Below are 17126 nucleotides of genomic sequence, written 5' to 3'. Positions count from 1 at the left end.
TGTCTATATCTTAAAGCGGAGGGTTTGATTTAGTGCTGCTGCAGGAAAATTGATCCCGTGTCAATGAGAGGAGGAGAACGCTCTTCTGCCCGCAAACGCTCGTACACAAGAGACTTTATGAGACCAAATCAACTTTTCCGAACTGTAAAAGCTGAACCAAGTTTTCCGTGATTTCGCTGACAGCCCGCACAGCAGGGATGATCGCGTTCTTTCCCATAAAAAATACGCTCTAACACTTAAGTTTAACAACCTACTACAAAGGTCAAGCCACTGTAAGATGATGTCACTCCAGTGTTGCATCATAGCATGACTCCTTTATTGCATCATTCCACAATACAATCAATCCTTTCACTATGTAAATTTGACATAATTTACATATTCGTGAAGGCATTCATGGCTATTCCTATTGGGTGGCTTTTAAAGTGGCCCTATCATTCTGTTTTAAAGGTTCCTAATTTTGTTTTAGAGGGTCTCCTAAAATAGGTTTTACATGCGTCCAAATTCCAAAAACAATTAAGTTTTTTACATTGCAGCATCCGCTTTTTTCTCACAATGTCTGAAATGGTTCGATCAATGGTTCGGTCTCTCTGAACCACTCCTGAGAGTCTACTCTGCTCTAATTGGTCAGATGGTTCAGTCTGTTGTGATTGGTCCTTTCTGCTCTGATTGGTCAAATGGCCCAGTCTGTTGTTATTGGTCTACTCTGCTCTGATTGGTCAAACGGCCCAGTCTGTTGTGATTGGTCTACTCTGCTCTGATTGGTCACATGGCCCAGTCTGTTGTGATTGGTCTACTCTGCTCTGATTGGTCAAATGGCCCAGTCTGTTGTGATTGGTCTACTCTGCTCTGATTGGTCAAATGGCCCAGTCTGTTGTGATTGGTCTACTCTGCTCTGATTGGTCAAATGGCCCAGTCTGTTGTGATTGGTCTACTCTGCTCTGATTGGTCACATGGCCCAGTCTGTTGTTATTGGTCTATCACTTATATAGTGCGTCATAAACGAAATGCCCATCATTATATTGGAATTTCAGCTCCAGAATTTCCAGCTCATCAGCACTTGACACACTGTAAAGATGGTGTTGGTTTTACCATATCAATTTGAGTCCGAGTCCAATTATGAATCATCGGAAGAAGCATCTGATCAACCTTAACCACCGTCAAAAGCACAACTTGAGCACGATGTTTCTAAGTGGTACATTTTTATTAAGTTTGTCGATATAACTCAATAAGTCTTTAAAAATGTGCAGAGCTTTTACAAACAGCCATAATGCACACTACATGAAAGGTAATATCGCAAAAATCATAATAGTGCCCATATTATGCTTTTTGTATCATATTACCTTTCATGTACAGCGTGCTTAACAAATAAAGAAGGTGAAAAAATCCTTTAGACTTATTAAAGGAAAGGCCGAAGATGAACAATCAAGCATTTTCTTGATATACTGAATAGATTATTTAAAAATGACAATGTCATTTTCTGGTGCAATTAACCATGTGACTTCATTTGACCTCTTCTGACGATCTAATAGAGTCTCGACACGAGGGAGGGTGAATGGAGCCGCCGGAGAGATTGAGAGAGGGGGTGAATGGGTGCAGTGTCGAATGCCCTCCTCGCTAAAACAGGAAGTTTCCACTGGTTCTGCCCGATGCTGCCAGTGTGCCCTTTCTACTGCCCAGGTACACACACACACACACACACATGACCTTACCGGGTCCAGCATTGAGAGGTTGGGTAAAAGGGCAAGTGAAATGCTACCATGTGCTATGGCAGTGTGTGATAGAGGATTGTGGGATACATCTACAGTGATGTGTATGTAAACTGTAAATAAATAAATAATAACTTGTTCGGTTGCCAGAACTTGTTCAGATTGCCTTAAATTGTGAAGTGCAATCAACTTGGCTGTATAAGTCATTTCAACTTAATTATATTAAACTGACTTAAAAAAGTTGAATATGGTATAACTTACTATTACTTAACGTATTTTGATGAGTTAAAATGATTAGTTCTTAGAAATCTATGACATCACTATGTGACCTCAGCAGGGTTATGACATCATTTTAAAAGTTAAAAAAACTATATTCTGATATACAGACACACACATTGTACATTTATGTATATTTGATAATATACTGTACATTTCAGAATATTATGAATAATATTATATATATTCTGGTTTACATCCTATATTTATATATATCTATTCTGCTATAATTTGTAATTTATAAATGTATTCTATGTATATTAATGAAAATAATGAATGAATTGCATTATCCTACATTATATACCTGAATCAAAAAAGGCATAAACACTATATTTTACTAAATATTTTATATCACTACAGAAATATGGGAGTATCAGGGCCAGTTCATTAGAATCAATCATCTGAACAAACAGACTAAAATGAACTAGACTTGAATTTTTTTTTAATAAGTTAGCAGCTTTCCTACTTTTCATTAGTGATTCCCCAGCACTAAGTGTACAGACACACACCCTCTTTTATCCCAACCCACCTCACCTGAAAAACCTGCCTTAAGATATACAAATAAAACCACGCGTTTCCCACCACGCCAGCGAAAGAAAGAGACTCAAAGAGAGGACGAGGAGAAGCGAGGGAGGGTGAGAGAGCCAGGGAAAAAAACGTTTCAGAGTAAGAGATTCTGAGAAGTCAATGTCAAGCCAGTGAATTTCCACCACTCGCACCTGAATAGCATCGTACACTGAGCTACAGAGACAAGTGGCACGGAGGAGTTCAGTTCAGTGAGTTCACAAACTAATGTCAGCGCTGTGTGCTCCTGCTGCCTGTTGAGGGAAACACCAGACATCTGATGCTTTGATTATACATCTCCTGTCAAGAGTTTAACTATAATGAAAGGCTGTCTGAACTTTCACCAGATTAACATAGAGTATCTCAAACACACACACACACGTTGGGTTTCCATGTTTTATGGGGACTTTCCATTAACAAAAGGATTTTTTTTACTTGTACAAACTTTATATTTTTGTCCCCTAAACCTACCCATCACAGAAAACTTTCTGTATTTTTACATTTTCAAAAAAACATAACTTGTTATGATTTCTAAGCTGTTTTCCTCATGGGAATCAAAAAATGTCTTTCTGGGCCTTGAAAGTTGCAATGACGTTGCTGCCTATGGATGGTTTAGAAACCTCTCGGATTTCATCAAAAATATCTGAATTCGTGTTCTGACGATGAACGAATGTCACATGAGGATGATTAATCAATGACAGAATTCTCATTTTTGGGTGAACAATCCTTTTTACTCAGTCATATTCATCTAAGTCAGGGTTCTTACAGTTAACTAAATCTAAAAACATAAAATACATTTTCTTAAAAAAGAGTTACTTAAAAAAATACACCTTAAAATAAAATACACCTTAACTAAAATAAAATACAATATAAAAGACGTACACCTTTTTTATTTCAGCTAGATGCCAAGGCTACATATCTCATTTTAATTGAGTTTAACTTGATGTACTAAAATAAATAAATAAAACTAAAATAATAATGTATTTAAAAAAAACTACAAAGCCATATTTATTTAGACATAACAAAAACTATTAAAAATGACAAAAACGCACAACAAAATTACTACAATTTTACTATAAAAGTGAAAATATAATAATAAAAACCAGATCAAAATAATAATAAAAATGATGGTAACCCTTTACAATAAAGTCTCATTTGTTACAGTTAGTGTATTAATGAACTTTTATTAATATTTGTTAATGTTACTTAATAAAATGTTCATTGTTTGTTCATTTTAGTTCACAGTGCATTACTAATGTTAACAAATACTTTATAAAATTAATTTTGATAATGTATTAGTAAATGTTGAAATTAACAACAAATGCTGTGCAAGTATTGTTCATTCTTAATCCATGTTAACTAATGTAACCTTATCTGTAAATTGCAACCAAAATTACAATAGTATCTCAATGATAAAAATGACTAAAACCTTAGCATACAAAATAGCACACTGAGTTAATTTATTGGTGATCCTGAACCCGAATCTAAAGCCATAAGTGTCCTCTCTGTGCTCGCGCTCCCTCAATTCCCGTCCCAGAGCAAAGCCACATGTCTGTAAACATCTGAATATGGAACACCGCAAATGACTCTAACAGTAAAAGAAAGCAGTGAGGATTTTTAAAGCATAGTGAAACTGATCAAACGGGGGGCATTCTGGGTTGCAAAGGAGAGATGAGAGAGCGTGGAATACATGTGTCAGTTTGACGGTTTGTGAGTCAGATGCTCTTTGATTTGGTACGTCTCTGTGCTTGTCTGATCTTGCATCTTCTCGTGTTTGTGTAATCGTTTGTGACGGTCGGGGTGTGTGAACCCCTCAGGTGCTCTAGCCATCACGATCACACACACACATACCGTGATGAAATCAAGCATGATGGAGAGTGTGAGCCAACGGCCATAGATTCATTCCCACGATCCCTCTCAAACTGATACGTCAGCGATGCCTTTGATATTTGGTTAAGTCATTTCCGTAACATGATCTTGATACATGACAACATTTAATATGAACAAAACTATAGCTTTGTTGCAAAACTAAGCCGCCTTCCGAGACAGCATTTTAGGTATTAAAAAGTAGGACATGAGCTTGCAATGCATTCCAGTATTGTATTATCTATAGTATAAATATCTATTTATATATATTTTATTTAGTATATTTATCTATATCTATATTTATTGTTATATTTTCAGTTTTAATTTTAGTTTTAGTAATTTTGTTACTTTTTGTAATTGCATTATTTTTTCCTATTTAGCTTTAATTTATTTTTATTTTTTGTAATTTGAGTATTTACATTTTTTTTACTTTTTTGTCTAATAGTTATATATAATTGTATATATAGGCTATTATGTAGTTAATTACCCTTGTGTCCTTAAGTCTAAATTCTGTTCATCTGATAATCATATAAAGACATCGAGTCTCTTCAGAAAATTTGGACTAAATCACGCAATTCATTAATTTTACAATCTCTTTATGAACTTTTTAAAGCGTCAAATTGGTAGTTGTGTAGCTATCAATGGAGTAAACCATTCAGGCTCAGAGTCAGCGGCGAGAATACCACTTTATCAACACAGAGACATATCATAAATTATAGGAAAGCTGCTGACCACTAAAATTAACTTCTCCTCCATCTTGTCTCAACATAAACAGGATAGTGACAGGTTACGTGCGCTCCACTGACTTCACTCCTATTGGGTGTCGATTGGCATAGAGTTAAACATATCTCAACTTTGCAACGTCGCTGGACATCCTATCCTATCCCGACACCAACGGTCGGTCACAGTCACTCGTGTTGCCAGAAATCGCCAGCTCTCTATTGAAAGTATTGTATGTGAACGCAGCTTTAAAGCTCAGCTGCACATCTCTTGTGGTCTCCTCATTAGGGCTGAGATGGTAACATTTACAGAGCACACGATTCTCAGACTGTCCTGCTCATTCACACAGAAAGAGAGCGTTCGGCGGATGAGCGAAAGTCTCATTACCCAGCAGAACCAGTAAAGGCCGAACAGAGGCACATTACAGCCTGACTAAAGAGCTTTGCTCAGAAAGAACAGCCTGAGAGAGAGAGAGAGAGAGAGAGAGAGAGAGTGAGAGAGAGAGAGAGAGAGAGAGAGAGACAGAGAGAGAGAATAATCTACTATAATAGTCTGTGTAATAATTTTAGTAGCTGCATTTTACTGCATGGTGTATGCATGCTTGTTGAACATTAAAACATCATAACAGCACATACTGTATAAGTAATGTGTGTATTGTGGTCTATTAAGTGTACAGCTTTATCTGAGTGCCTGCAGTAACATGAATCTCCTGTATAGTGTTTCTATAGTCTGAATGAATGTGGCTGCTTTCACAGTAAAGCTAACTTACATGTAGGCCTAAGTGTGTGTGTGTGTGTATGTGTGTGTGTGTGAGGAGAGTATTGAAATTAACAAGATTACCTTGTAAAAGTGTCTCCATATTCAATGAAACTCTGTTGCCTTCATGCGTATCGTATGGGAAATGCTTTGCGAGTGGTCAAAAAGAAAGAGTCATATTTGTGGAAAAATGAATGGAACTTAACATTCATGCTGCTGCACATGGAAAACACAGTCAAAATATACTGTACATGCATTCAGAATCCACCAGGGATTTAGTTCATTTTTAAAAGGCTTGCATTTACTTCAAAACCAGTTTGTTGGTGGGGGTGTTTTTTTTTTTTTTTGTCTATGTTGTGGGGACTAAATGTTCCTACAAGTATTGTAAAACCTGAAATTAGCAACATGTGAGGAGCAGCCAATGGTCACAAAGAGGAAAACGGCTATAAACATAGTAAATAATCTCTTAATGAGAATATGTCAGTAACTGATAGGAAGATTCAAACGTGTAACTACTTATAATAATCCAACAGGTAGTGATCCATACAAAGAACACAAACACACACACACACCATAGTGTTAACGATACCGGACAAAGAGTGCAGGATAAGGTGACCTATTTATACACAAACTCAAATAAGATGCTTTAACTATAAGACAGCTGTCACGGATCAACTAATAATGACGGCAAACAAGGATACTGATGAGTGACATAAAACAGAATGGTGACAATTCCAGGTTAATAGTTAAAAACATTGGTGGCATATAAAACCAGGTTGCTGTGAAGCACTTTTAATGGAAGTGAATGGGGCAATTTTTGGATTACATAAAAGCAGAAAAAGTACTAAGATTAATTTGTGTATTATTTGAGCAGTAAACCAATATAAATCTTTGTTTTTACTGTTGTTTTGGGGGTTTATGGTGCTCTGTCATCAATGCAACAAAGTTGTAAATCTGGATATGTTTACATATAAAAGCTTAGTAAGTGTTTTTCCCACACTAAAATCATGCTAACACGCATATTGTTTATGTCAGAATATTCCAGGTTCAATACAAGCTCAATCAATTTACATTTTACATTGGAAGGGAATGGGGCCAATTTTTGAAGACTTAAAGGCATATATAAGAAGCTTATATTTTTAGAAAAGCAGCACTTAGATTCATTATTCTGTTAAAAGTTGTGTATTATTTGAGCCATAAAATAATTTTTACAGTCGTTTTGGGGTTTTTGGGTTTATGGCATTCCGTCGTCTTGCAACAAAGTTGTAAAACTGAATATAAGTTTACACATAAAAGGTAAATAAGTGATTTTTCACAATTAAATCATGTTAACATAAATTGTTTACGTATTGTGTCTATACTATTGAGTATACCGTGAGTATTTTAACATTTTCAGATTGGCCCAATTCTCTTCTAGAGAATGCAACAGTCTGGTAAAAACTCAAAAAAAAAACTTCTCCATAAAGAAATTGATTTTTAAGGATAACCTTTAAACCATTAAAGACATACCTACTGTGAGTTACGAGGTTGTTCATGCATGACATTTGCTTCTGCTGAAGACGCAGCATGCATTATTTCAGCTTATTTTTAAAAATGCAGAAAACGTGGTGAAAAACTACATTACCCATGATGCTGTACAGAAAATTCCACCAATCAGAACCGAGAAAAAAAACATGCTCAAAATAGCTTTTTAGGCATGTAATCCAGTCGATCTCCCTACGCTCTCAAAATACTGAAATGTTTGATATATATGCATATTTTGCAATAAACTCATATTGTTTTTATACATATAATCAACATTTGAAAATAAGTAGTGTAGTTTTGATTATGTAGTTTGCAATGCTTGATGGGATTGTAGTTCTTTACCTCACTAAAGCCGTTATCACAGTCTTGTCGGATTTTCAAATACTTTTTTTGCTTCAAATCAAAGTTTGTAGTGTTGTGATTCACCTCGTAGCTGGTTGATTTGGTTTATGGCTTAAAATTCTTTAACCGAGACTATTTCAAAATACCTATGGGAAAAATAAATGACAAAATAATTTTAAAAATAATTGTTAGTGTTCCATTGTAACCCAAAGGAGAGACAAGTGGAAATGTATTTTTGTGGTAATCAGCATCATGCCACATATGTTGTTTATTGAGTTTAACTTGTACTGAGCACAGTATTATTCCTTTAAGGAATAGAAAATATCATTGGCTCAGTATAAATGCATTTGAAGTTGATAAAAAGACAAATATGTGTTTGTAGTGCAGACGAGACCACCTACTGCCTGCTTCTGTGCTGTGACATTTAGAGTTCTCAGCTTCTTTTACGTGCAAAACGTTCTGACAGCGCTGAGACTGTTTGCTCAAGGTGAAAGAGTTTTTGAACATGAGATGAAAACAAACTATTACAGCTACACTCTCTTTCCTTGCTTTCTGGAACAGGACGATCGGTCGGGCGACAAAGAACAAATGGGGTTATACGATCAATCATGAAAAGGTGGAGGTGGCTGAAAACGCGCAGGAAGGTGAGAGTGAGAAATAAAGACAGGGTGAGGGATGAAATTAAACCCGGATGAAATCAATCCTTGCATAATGTTCGCTTCGTGGTCGAGTTTTACATTGGAAATGAAATGTGAATGTTTTCATAGTAATGTGCTGAGGCATTCCAGTGACGGTTATTATTTCCCGCTGACCTCAATGCAGAGAAGACCAAAACTTATAGACCCGTGAAATCAAAACTGACCTGATTTACTCCATAATACGTGAGCCTGACATTATTTTGAACCATTCATTGGTGCATGTTATTCCAAGATCTAATCAATTCCTGCAAAAATTCATTTACAGATTGACTGGATGGACTTGATATAGCCTACCCTACATTTTTTTTATTGAATATCCTGTTCCACTATGAAATTTGAAATCAGATTTCATTAAAATTGCTGGTGAATTCCATTGTAGAGCCGTGAGTTAATTTATATACTAGTGTACTCAGAAATATAGGCAAAATAGCGCGGAAAGTGGGAAAATTATATTTTACTTATTTATATATAATGTAAAACATTAAAAAGTGATTGTCATTTTTATTGAAAAATATTGTAAAAATGCTACAGTAAAAACCTGTTATCTTTCCATATGCATTAAAAAATTATAAATTGCTTAACATCATGCCATTTTACTGTAAAAGTTTTGGTTGTGCAAGTAAAAAGTTTGAATTACCATGTAATTTAGTTTAAATCTATATATGTATAAATACTGAACAAGAAAATGCATGCATTTACAGTACATATTATTGTTAAAATGATTTTTATAAAGTAAAAATATGAGACACCTTAACATTTACTACAGAAAAACAGTAAAAAAAAACAGAAGTTCTTCTCTAAAGTCCCTGCGTGATGGATCACATATATTTTATTTAAATACTTCTATTTCTTTTTGTTGTCAGTTATGTACATTTGAATGTTTTGTGTAAAAAGTTCATGTTATTTAGTTCATGTTTACTGCATTATTTACTGCCGTGTGTGTCACGACAACGATGTACTAAAAGCGCAACCGATTTTCCTTCATGTTTTGACCAGTTCTACGCAAAAACGACTAAAAACACTATATTATTCATGCCAGGCCAGAAGTTGGCGATGTCTCTTTGTAAAGAAACACTACAAAACATACACATTCAGCTTCTTTTACACTGTTGCCACGTATTGTTTGAACTCGATTTTTACACCCCGGAACGCTAGTTTTTGCCGTGATTTGCTGGGTTTTGAATGGCAATTGGGCTGGTTTTGTTATACAAACCTAGAAACCCTGAGAGTGGTAAAAAAAAAAAAAACTCAAGATGGCGAAAGCATCGTGCATTTTGACTGGGTGAATGATGAGTTTGAATTATTACTACAAGTGACCCTGGACTATAAACTATAAATGTGCATTTTTAGGCCCCCAAAACACAAATGTTGTGTAAATGAACGGGCAAAACGGATAAAAAGTTTTGCATTTTTAGTTGAAAACAGTCTCATGTAAAACAGCCATGTTTTACACGGTTTATTACGGTTATTACTGGCATAAACCACGGTTTATTAGCCTTGGTTTATGCCAGGACAGGCCACTTATGATGAACTCATCGTCACCATATTCTTATTTAAACACTGTCACCACGTTTCACTGTAATTTATGCATATATATTATGACAAACTGATACCTGTGTGGGGTTGTACAGCTCCTGTAGGGCATTTCTGGAGCCTTTCCGACAGCAGCCCTCCGTCGCGAACGGGTTCCGCCTCATAACTGCAAAGAAAACAAAGAAAGAGAGCCATGGATGGTTAGAAGAGCCAATGAGGCTGGAGCAAAAGAAACCAATCCTGACAAGGCAGGTTTTTGTTGAATCGATAGTGTTGTGTTCATATGGCCACTTGAACACACACACACACACATTTGTCTGAATGGATGCCCTCAGTAAAAGGGCATGTCTTTAATAATTCAAAGCCATCCAACAAATCTCCATATAAACAATACTTTCAATTGCAACATTGTGTGTTGCAATGAGTGAATAATTTAAGCATGCTGATGCCTATAGACGCTCTGCCATGTTGTAACTGACAGTAATAGTTTTCTACAGTTTGTCTCTCAGCAGTGAGTCCGCAGAGATTGACCGGCACTGCTGAAATAACACCAGATGAAAGCTAATGACCAGCTCTGCTGAAATGGTGCCCTATGAAAGCAGTCTCTGTGTCACGCTGCTGTAGCGCTCACAGACTTATACTACATTCGCTGGTTTATTCGCTCTCATGTAACGTTATCTCTCATGTAACGTTATCTTCACTTATAACATGTATTTGTGTTATGTTAACAGTCATATGTGTTTTCGCACAAAGAGAACTTTGTTTAAAAGTGTGTTAATGACTGTAAGTGCACAGCGTTCTCAGAGCGTCTGATGTCTGACTGTTCAGTCCAGCTCGAGGTAAGGGATCCGAATGAAACCGAGACCGCTGGGAAGGAAAGGATGAAAGGAAAAGCAGAGTGACAGAGGACGATGTGTTAATGAGGAATAGAGAGACTATTGGGTAAGAAGTTTGGACCTGCAGGGTCGACAACCTGAGGGGTCGTCATTAGCGCACGAGAGATTTCGAGAGATGGGTTTATGTGATTTAATTGGTCTTTTAGAAATGTTCAAATCCCTCGCATCTGCACGCCAGTTTATCACTCACATTTATCTGAGGAAGTAATCCTTCTTTATAATCGTGCATATTTAGTTATAAATATGCCCACATGGAATATTGGCCCGCAGAATTCGAAGACCCGTCAATCAGGTTCTTCACATCCTGCTCTATGTCTGTGTTTATTCAATATTTTAGCTGATTTTCTCTTTTTAGCGTGAAAAAGTGTGCAGATTCCATCTGAGCCAGGTTATGAAGCCAAAAATAGACTTTTTTTCAATTTTCATTGTCATGTTTGATACTTCACGTCAAAAGGGTTGTTTTAGGGACAGGCCAAAAACTTCAACAAAGGAAAGTTACATTTTTATTTCAATTCACTTTAAAAAATAATTTATTCCTGTGATGCAAAGCTGAATTTTCAGCGTCATTAAGCTACTCTAGTCTTCAGTGTCACATGATCCTTCTGAAATCATTATGCTGATTTCTTATTACTATCAATGTTGAAAACAGATTAATAGCTTTGTGGAATCCCTGACACTCTTTTTTTTCAGGATTGTTTAATGAATAAAATGGCAATTATTTGAAACAGAAATCTTTTTGTAACATTATAAATCTCCACTGTTACCTCTGATCAATTTAATGCATCGTTGCTAAAAAAAATAAAAGTATTAATTTCTTTAAATCTTACTGACCTCAAATGCTGAACTTATCTAGCCTGCTAACTAATTACAACCAGAAACAATGATCAGCAAACAAAGTGTGTGTGTGTTTGGCGTTGAATATGGGTTTGCTCCGCCTGAACATCCCCTAAAATTATCCCACATGTGGATCTTGCTGTTATTAAATTGGTGGTCCATTGGACACACACCTGCTGTAATTTCCCATATGCTGACAACATCGCTGACGGTGGCACAGCACCTGCCCCCCCCCCCAACCCACCTCTCCACTGCGTGACCTTCAGCTCACCCGCTTCATCAGACAGTTAGCCATTGTTTGAGACAAACCATGTAGTGGCCAGCTTTATGAATAGTAAACTCTGAAGATCTGAGGCTGTACATTGATGAAATGTCTCACTGCTGATAGATGAGGATCTAATGGCAATGTTTTATTCCGGAGAGCCGGGAAACTAAAGAACCTGAGGCACAGATATCTTGTTTAGCCCTAAGGGAAATCAGAAAACTAAATGAGTAAAGCAGGAATGCTTTAGCCTCCTAAACACAGTTTACAGCCAATGAACAGCACTAATATATAGATACTGAAACAGAGAAATAGCTGCATATAAAAACTTTGGATTATTAACTAGCCCAGCTGTACACATGACCTTGCACTGCTCATTCCCAGCAGGCCGGTTTCCTCCGAACCATGATCACATAGTCGCATATCTGCAGCCATCCATCAGCCGAGGATTATGGTATACCGGAGGATTAATCTGTTTCTATCTACCCATCACATACTCTAAAACACATCAACCTTATCACCGATCTGAGCACACAAAATCATAAGTCAGACTGCAACTAAAATGCACTCACTCATAAACTCACATTCACAGTAATAAAAAATATGTTTTTAGTCAATAAAGATGACGGGGCTCCATTTGCACAAATACAGGCCATCAGATCCCCGCCAACACACAAAAACACAGCCAGATTTTTATTTTTATTTTAACCATTTCCCATTAAAGAAAAAAGAAAACAAAAATACTAGGTCTGTCAATCAATTGAAAGTGAAAATTAATTAGCATGGATATGCTGATTAATTAATAAAAGCGCATGAAAATAATTTAAACGCGTTGCATTATTGTGGTAGTGAGTAAAGCCATATTTTTTTCAGAGGGCATGTCCGATTGAAATGCTATGTTTTTTTGTTTATTTTTGGACTTGTCCAATGGAAATGGCATGTGTTAGTGGGTGGGGCATATCCCATGGAAATACCGTGTGTTTTTGGACATGTCCCATGGAAATGCTTTGTTTTTTTGGACATGTCCCATGGAAATGCCTTTTTTTTGGGGGACTTGTCCCATGACATTTTTTTTTCCATAGTATTCTTTAAAGTACCTTGGAGTATCATCTAAATAAATACTATATATATACCATCTGATATCCTCAAGGTACATTGCTTTTTTGTAAGACTAGTTTATTCATAATTTTTTCCTTGTGGAAAAAGACAAGGCTTCAATCTCATTATGGTTTGAATTAGCTTTCCACTAAGAGTTCAATATTTACAATGTGTTTGGGTGACTTCATTAAACAACGACTGATAAGCATTGAGTGTGTGTGCGTGTGTTGTTTGTGTGTGTGTGTGTGTGTGTGTGTGTGTGTGTGTGTGTGTGTGTGTGTGTGTGTGTGTGTGTGTGTGTGTGTGTGTGTGTGTGTGTGTGTGTGTGTGTGTGTGTGTGTGTGTGTGTGTGTGTGTGTGTGTGTGTGTGTGTGTGTGTATTTACATGGACTGACAGGAAGTGTGTGTTTGCTTCCCACCGGACACGGACATCTGGGCAGATTGTCCACTTTCACTGATTAACTTTGCTGGCATTTTCTCGTTTCTCTTTTGCTCAAGCATTTAATTCTCTAATTATAATTTTGTTATTTTTCAAATAACAATTACTATGATGGCAATGAGGGTCTTTAAAAGACAGCTGAAATTGGAGAATATATTAGCATTGTAGAAAGTTCAGCAATGAAATGTTCTATTTTATATTTTCTTAATCTGAGTAGTCAGAAGTGTGTGTAGGAACTTAAAATGAAATATTCTGACTCACTGCACCCAGACAACCACAGAATGATCTGACCCATTCACCTATGACTTAATGAACGAGCTCGAGTGTGTGCGTGTGTTGCATTAAGCTCTTTTGTCAGATAGGTTCAGCCTAATCGACTTTTACAGATGTGAAAAATATTGTGTGTGCGCTGTGTAAGAGTTGTTCTTAAGGGACAGTTCACCCAAAATTGTAAATTCTCATTTACTTACCCTAATGTCGTTCCAAATGTGTATGTCTTTCCTTCTGCGAAACACAAAAGAACATATTTTGAAACATATAATGAAAGTCCTAAGCAATAATTGACTTTCATTGAGAAAAAAAAAAAAAGACACTTTTGTGTTCCACAGAAGAAAGAAAGTCATACAGGTCTGGAGAAACATGAGGGTGAATGTTCATTTTGGGTGAACTAGCCCTTTAAGGTGTCCGTATATAAATTCAAAGTGTTTCCTTCACCTCAGATGACTGACTCAGTCAGAAACCACAAAATAAAGTGTCTTCACGCATATGTCTGGCTATACACTTAGTCAGACAAGTTAAGATGTGTTTGTCATGTTCTCCTACTATATTTCATCAGAGGCGTGTGTGGGTGAGTGCTGTAAAAGTGGTCATCTCAGTGTCTGGAACTAGGATTGCAGGTCAAGAACGTTGAATCAGAGCTAAGGAGAGCTGGGAGATTGGATTTTAATAGCCCATGTTTGTTATTTTCTGTCATAGTGGGGACTTTCCATTGATTTCTATTGTTTTTATACTGAGCTAATGATGTTTTTATCTCCTAACCTTCACAGAAAACCTCCATTAAGGCATTATTTAGTCTGTTTATTTAGGCGTTTTCCTCATGGGGACTGTTTGCTTGTCTTCCATTGTAGGTGATTACAAGTTTTACTGCCCTTGAGGGGATATTTGTTCCCCACAATTTAGGCAAAAGCCGGCTCAGAGTCGTGAATATGACTACTAACTGCATTATACCTCACAAGACCTCTGCTGTGTGTGTATTTGAGTTGTTTGTGGGGCTTTTTATGAGTGTGTCAGCATCCTGGCGTCGTGATGCCGACACAGCACTCTAATTGCATATTGAATGTGACACACACACACAGAGCCGTTTTCATTATCCAAACTCTTTCTTGAGACTATCGGGATGAATCTGCATCCTTTTATTTCCTGTTCTTTCCCTCTTCATCTTTGTATCACTGTCCTTGTGCAAAATGAATGTACACATGCTTTTTCTTTGGCCGACCCAGGCTGTCATTATTCATTCATCTCGTTCTTCCCTCTGCGTCTCCATCCGTCCATATTGTCCCTCAGATCACATTACATCTGAAACTAGCCGACAAACGTGTCACCTTGAAGACAGGCAGAGAAAAATGGCTTCACGTCCTTCAAACTCACAAACAACGGGTATACGGATGTCACCGAAAGCACTTTCGTATTCATATATTTGCAGCAAATATTTTCCTCTGCTGTTTTGATCTGCACTGCAGGTGGTCGCAGGATTATCTGCATCTGTCCAACTCTAGGCCAAAAACAACAGCGTCATGCAAAACACACAAAACATAGATTCAAAGATTATTCCAAAACACGTGCAGTATTTCAGACTTCAGTTCGGCCCTAACTCACTGTCAAGATGCTATCAAATTTAAAGGTGACCTGCAAACTCTGATGGAAGATACTCAATCAGATACTCTCTCACAGACAAACAAGATGGCAATGATAGTAAGAAGCAGATCATGATCAGACAAATTGATGGCTGATGACTGAGTTTGGCTGCCCATCTGATCATCTGACCAGATCTTGACCATCTGAGCTGAATCGGCATCAATACTAACACAAACACACTGATTTCTTATTATACTATACATGCACTGTCATTAAAGGGTGAAACTATTTGTGTCCCTCCATAAACAGCTGTGCAACTACCACTTCGAACAGTTCATAAAGTGATTTTAAAACTAATGAGGTTCATTCTCGTGTTACGCAGCAAGTTTGAGCTTCTGTAAGAACCAATGAGGTTTGTTCTCGTGCATCAAGCAGGTTCAGTTGAGCTTCAGTTTATGTACGCTGATGTTTATATGTGAATAAAAGCCTATATTCAATCTGTTCATCAAAAAGCGATCATGTCTTGTGACTCTTGGGCTAAACCTCCCTTCGTTTTATGATCTCTTTATGAACTTTTTAAAGAGTCAGTGGTAGTTGCTTTGCTGTCAATGGAGAGTGCAGAACTGGCTCAGATTTTATTGTTTTAAATCTTCATTTGTGTTCCGAAGATGAACAAAAGTCAGGTAAATATGGCACTTTGCACAAATATTGTGCAAATTAGCATTTCATTATTTTTAAAGATATCAAATCCCAAGTTGTTTAGAGATTTTTTTTTAATGTCAAATTTAATGCACAAATTTACTTAGTAAATACAAAATAAACTATTATTAAATACCTAGTAAATACCTTCTCAGTTTTTTTAATTCACATATTTTTAATATATTTAAATGTTTAATACTTTACACAAATATAATTTATTATATAAACAAATATTACATATATTTGAATATTAATATTTTATCATTTCATTTTATTTGTTGAATATTTTTATTTCATTTCATTTTAATATTTTATTTTATCCCAACATAGCCCCAGTGAGTTTAGCATAGGCTAAATGTGCGACCCTTTTGATGACCCATTTTGATGTTTTTATTTATTTCATGTTTATATTTAGGATTGTTTTTTTTAAATAATGAAATCCCACAAAAAAAAATCTTGGTACATTTTGGTAACAACATTGAAAGAGTTATATAGAAACTAACACAGCTCATAAAATATTTATGAGGTGAACCAACAAAATTTTTTGAATGTTAAAGCTGTAGTGTATAATTTGTTCCCCTATAAAAAAAAAATAAGTAAACAGTCATTGGTGATGCCAGTGGCACAGAAAAAAATCATTTTTAAGACTTCTTAAGCTTTATTTTGTACCCTACTTGTGGAAAGCGCCATATTTAGTAAATGAAAAGGGGAAAACCCTCCCCTCAATTAAAGAAGTCGACATGTTGGTGGTCTAATGCACTGAGTTGTGTTGTTGTGTTTGTGTGTGTGGACCCCCTGGTGTGTGATAACACGTCTGCAGGCTGGAGAGCCATCTGCCACTCAAAGGCTCCATCCATCAAAACAAAACACAAGAGACAGTCAAACAATACAGTGCATTCACTCACAGTCACAGACCACACACACCCATAATGACGAGAGGTTTCCAAACACACACTGACCTCATAATATAACAATAAGACAACATAACTGACCTTTTGTGTTTTGCATATGCAATTATTATCGATCCAATCAGCCAAACCTCTCACCTTTCAAGAAAGA

General features: G+C 36.4%; 1 protein-coding gene across 4 annotated transcripts in view; it reads right to left on the bottom strand.

Annotated features, from left to right (window-relative positions):
* chst11 (carbohydrate (chondroitin 4) sulfotransferase 11) overlaps positions 1 to 17126 on the bottom strand; it is a 41028-nt gene that overhangs the window by 10782 nt on the left and 13120 nt on the right. For 2 of the 4 annotated variants that reach the window (XM_077234938.1, XM_077234939.1), the window contains exons 2-3: positions 13985 to 14018; positions 10066 to 10151 (exon numbers count right to left, since the gene is read on the bottom strand). In XM_077234938.1, coding sequence (XP_077091053.1) covers positions 10066 to 10149 — 84 coding nt within the window. In that variant the 5' untranslated portion in view covers positions 10150 to 10151; positions 13985 to 14018. The remainder of the gene's footprint in view (positions 1 to 10065; positions 10152 to 13984; positions 14019 to 17126) is intronic. The other 2 variants (XM_077234936.1, XM_077234937.1) reach the window with 1 other exon arrangement.

The sequence above is a fragment of the Siphateles boraxobius genome, unplaced genomic scaffold (assembly GCF_051911475.1).
Source record: "Siphateles boraxobius isolate OS27281-9 unplaced genomic scaffold, OSU_SipBor_1 19, whole genome shotgun sequence".
In the NCBI taxonomy this organism is placed as follows: Eukaryota; Metazoa; Chordata; class Actinopteri; order Cypriniformes; family Leuciscidae; genus Siphateles; species Siphateles boraxobius.
Note: the sequence above shows the minus strand (reverse complement) of the source record. Positions and strands in the feature narration are given on the sequence as shown.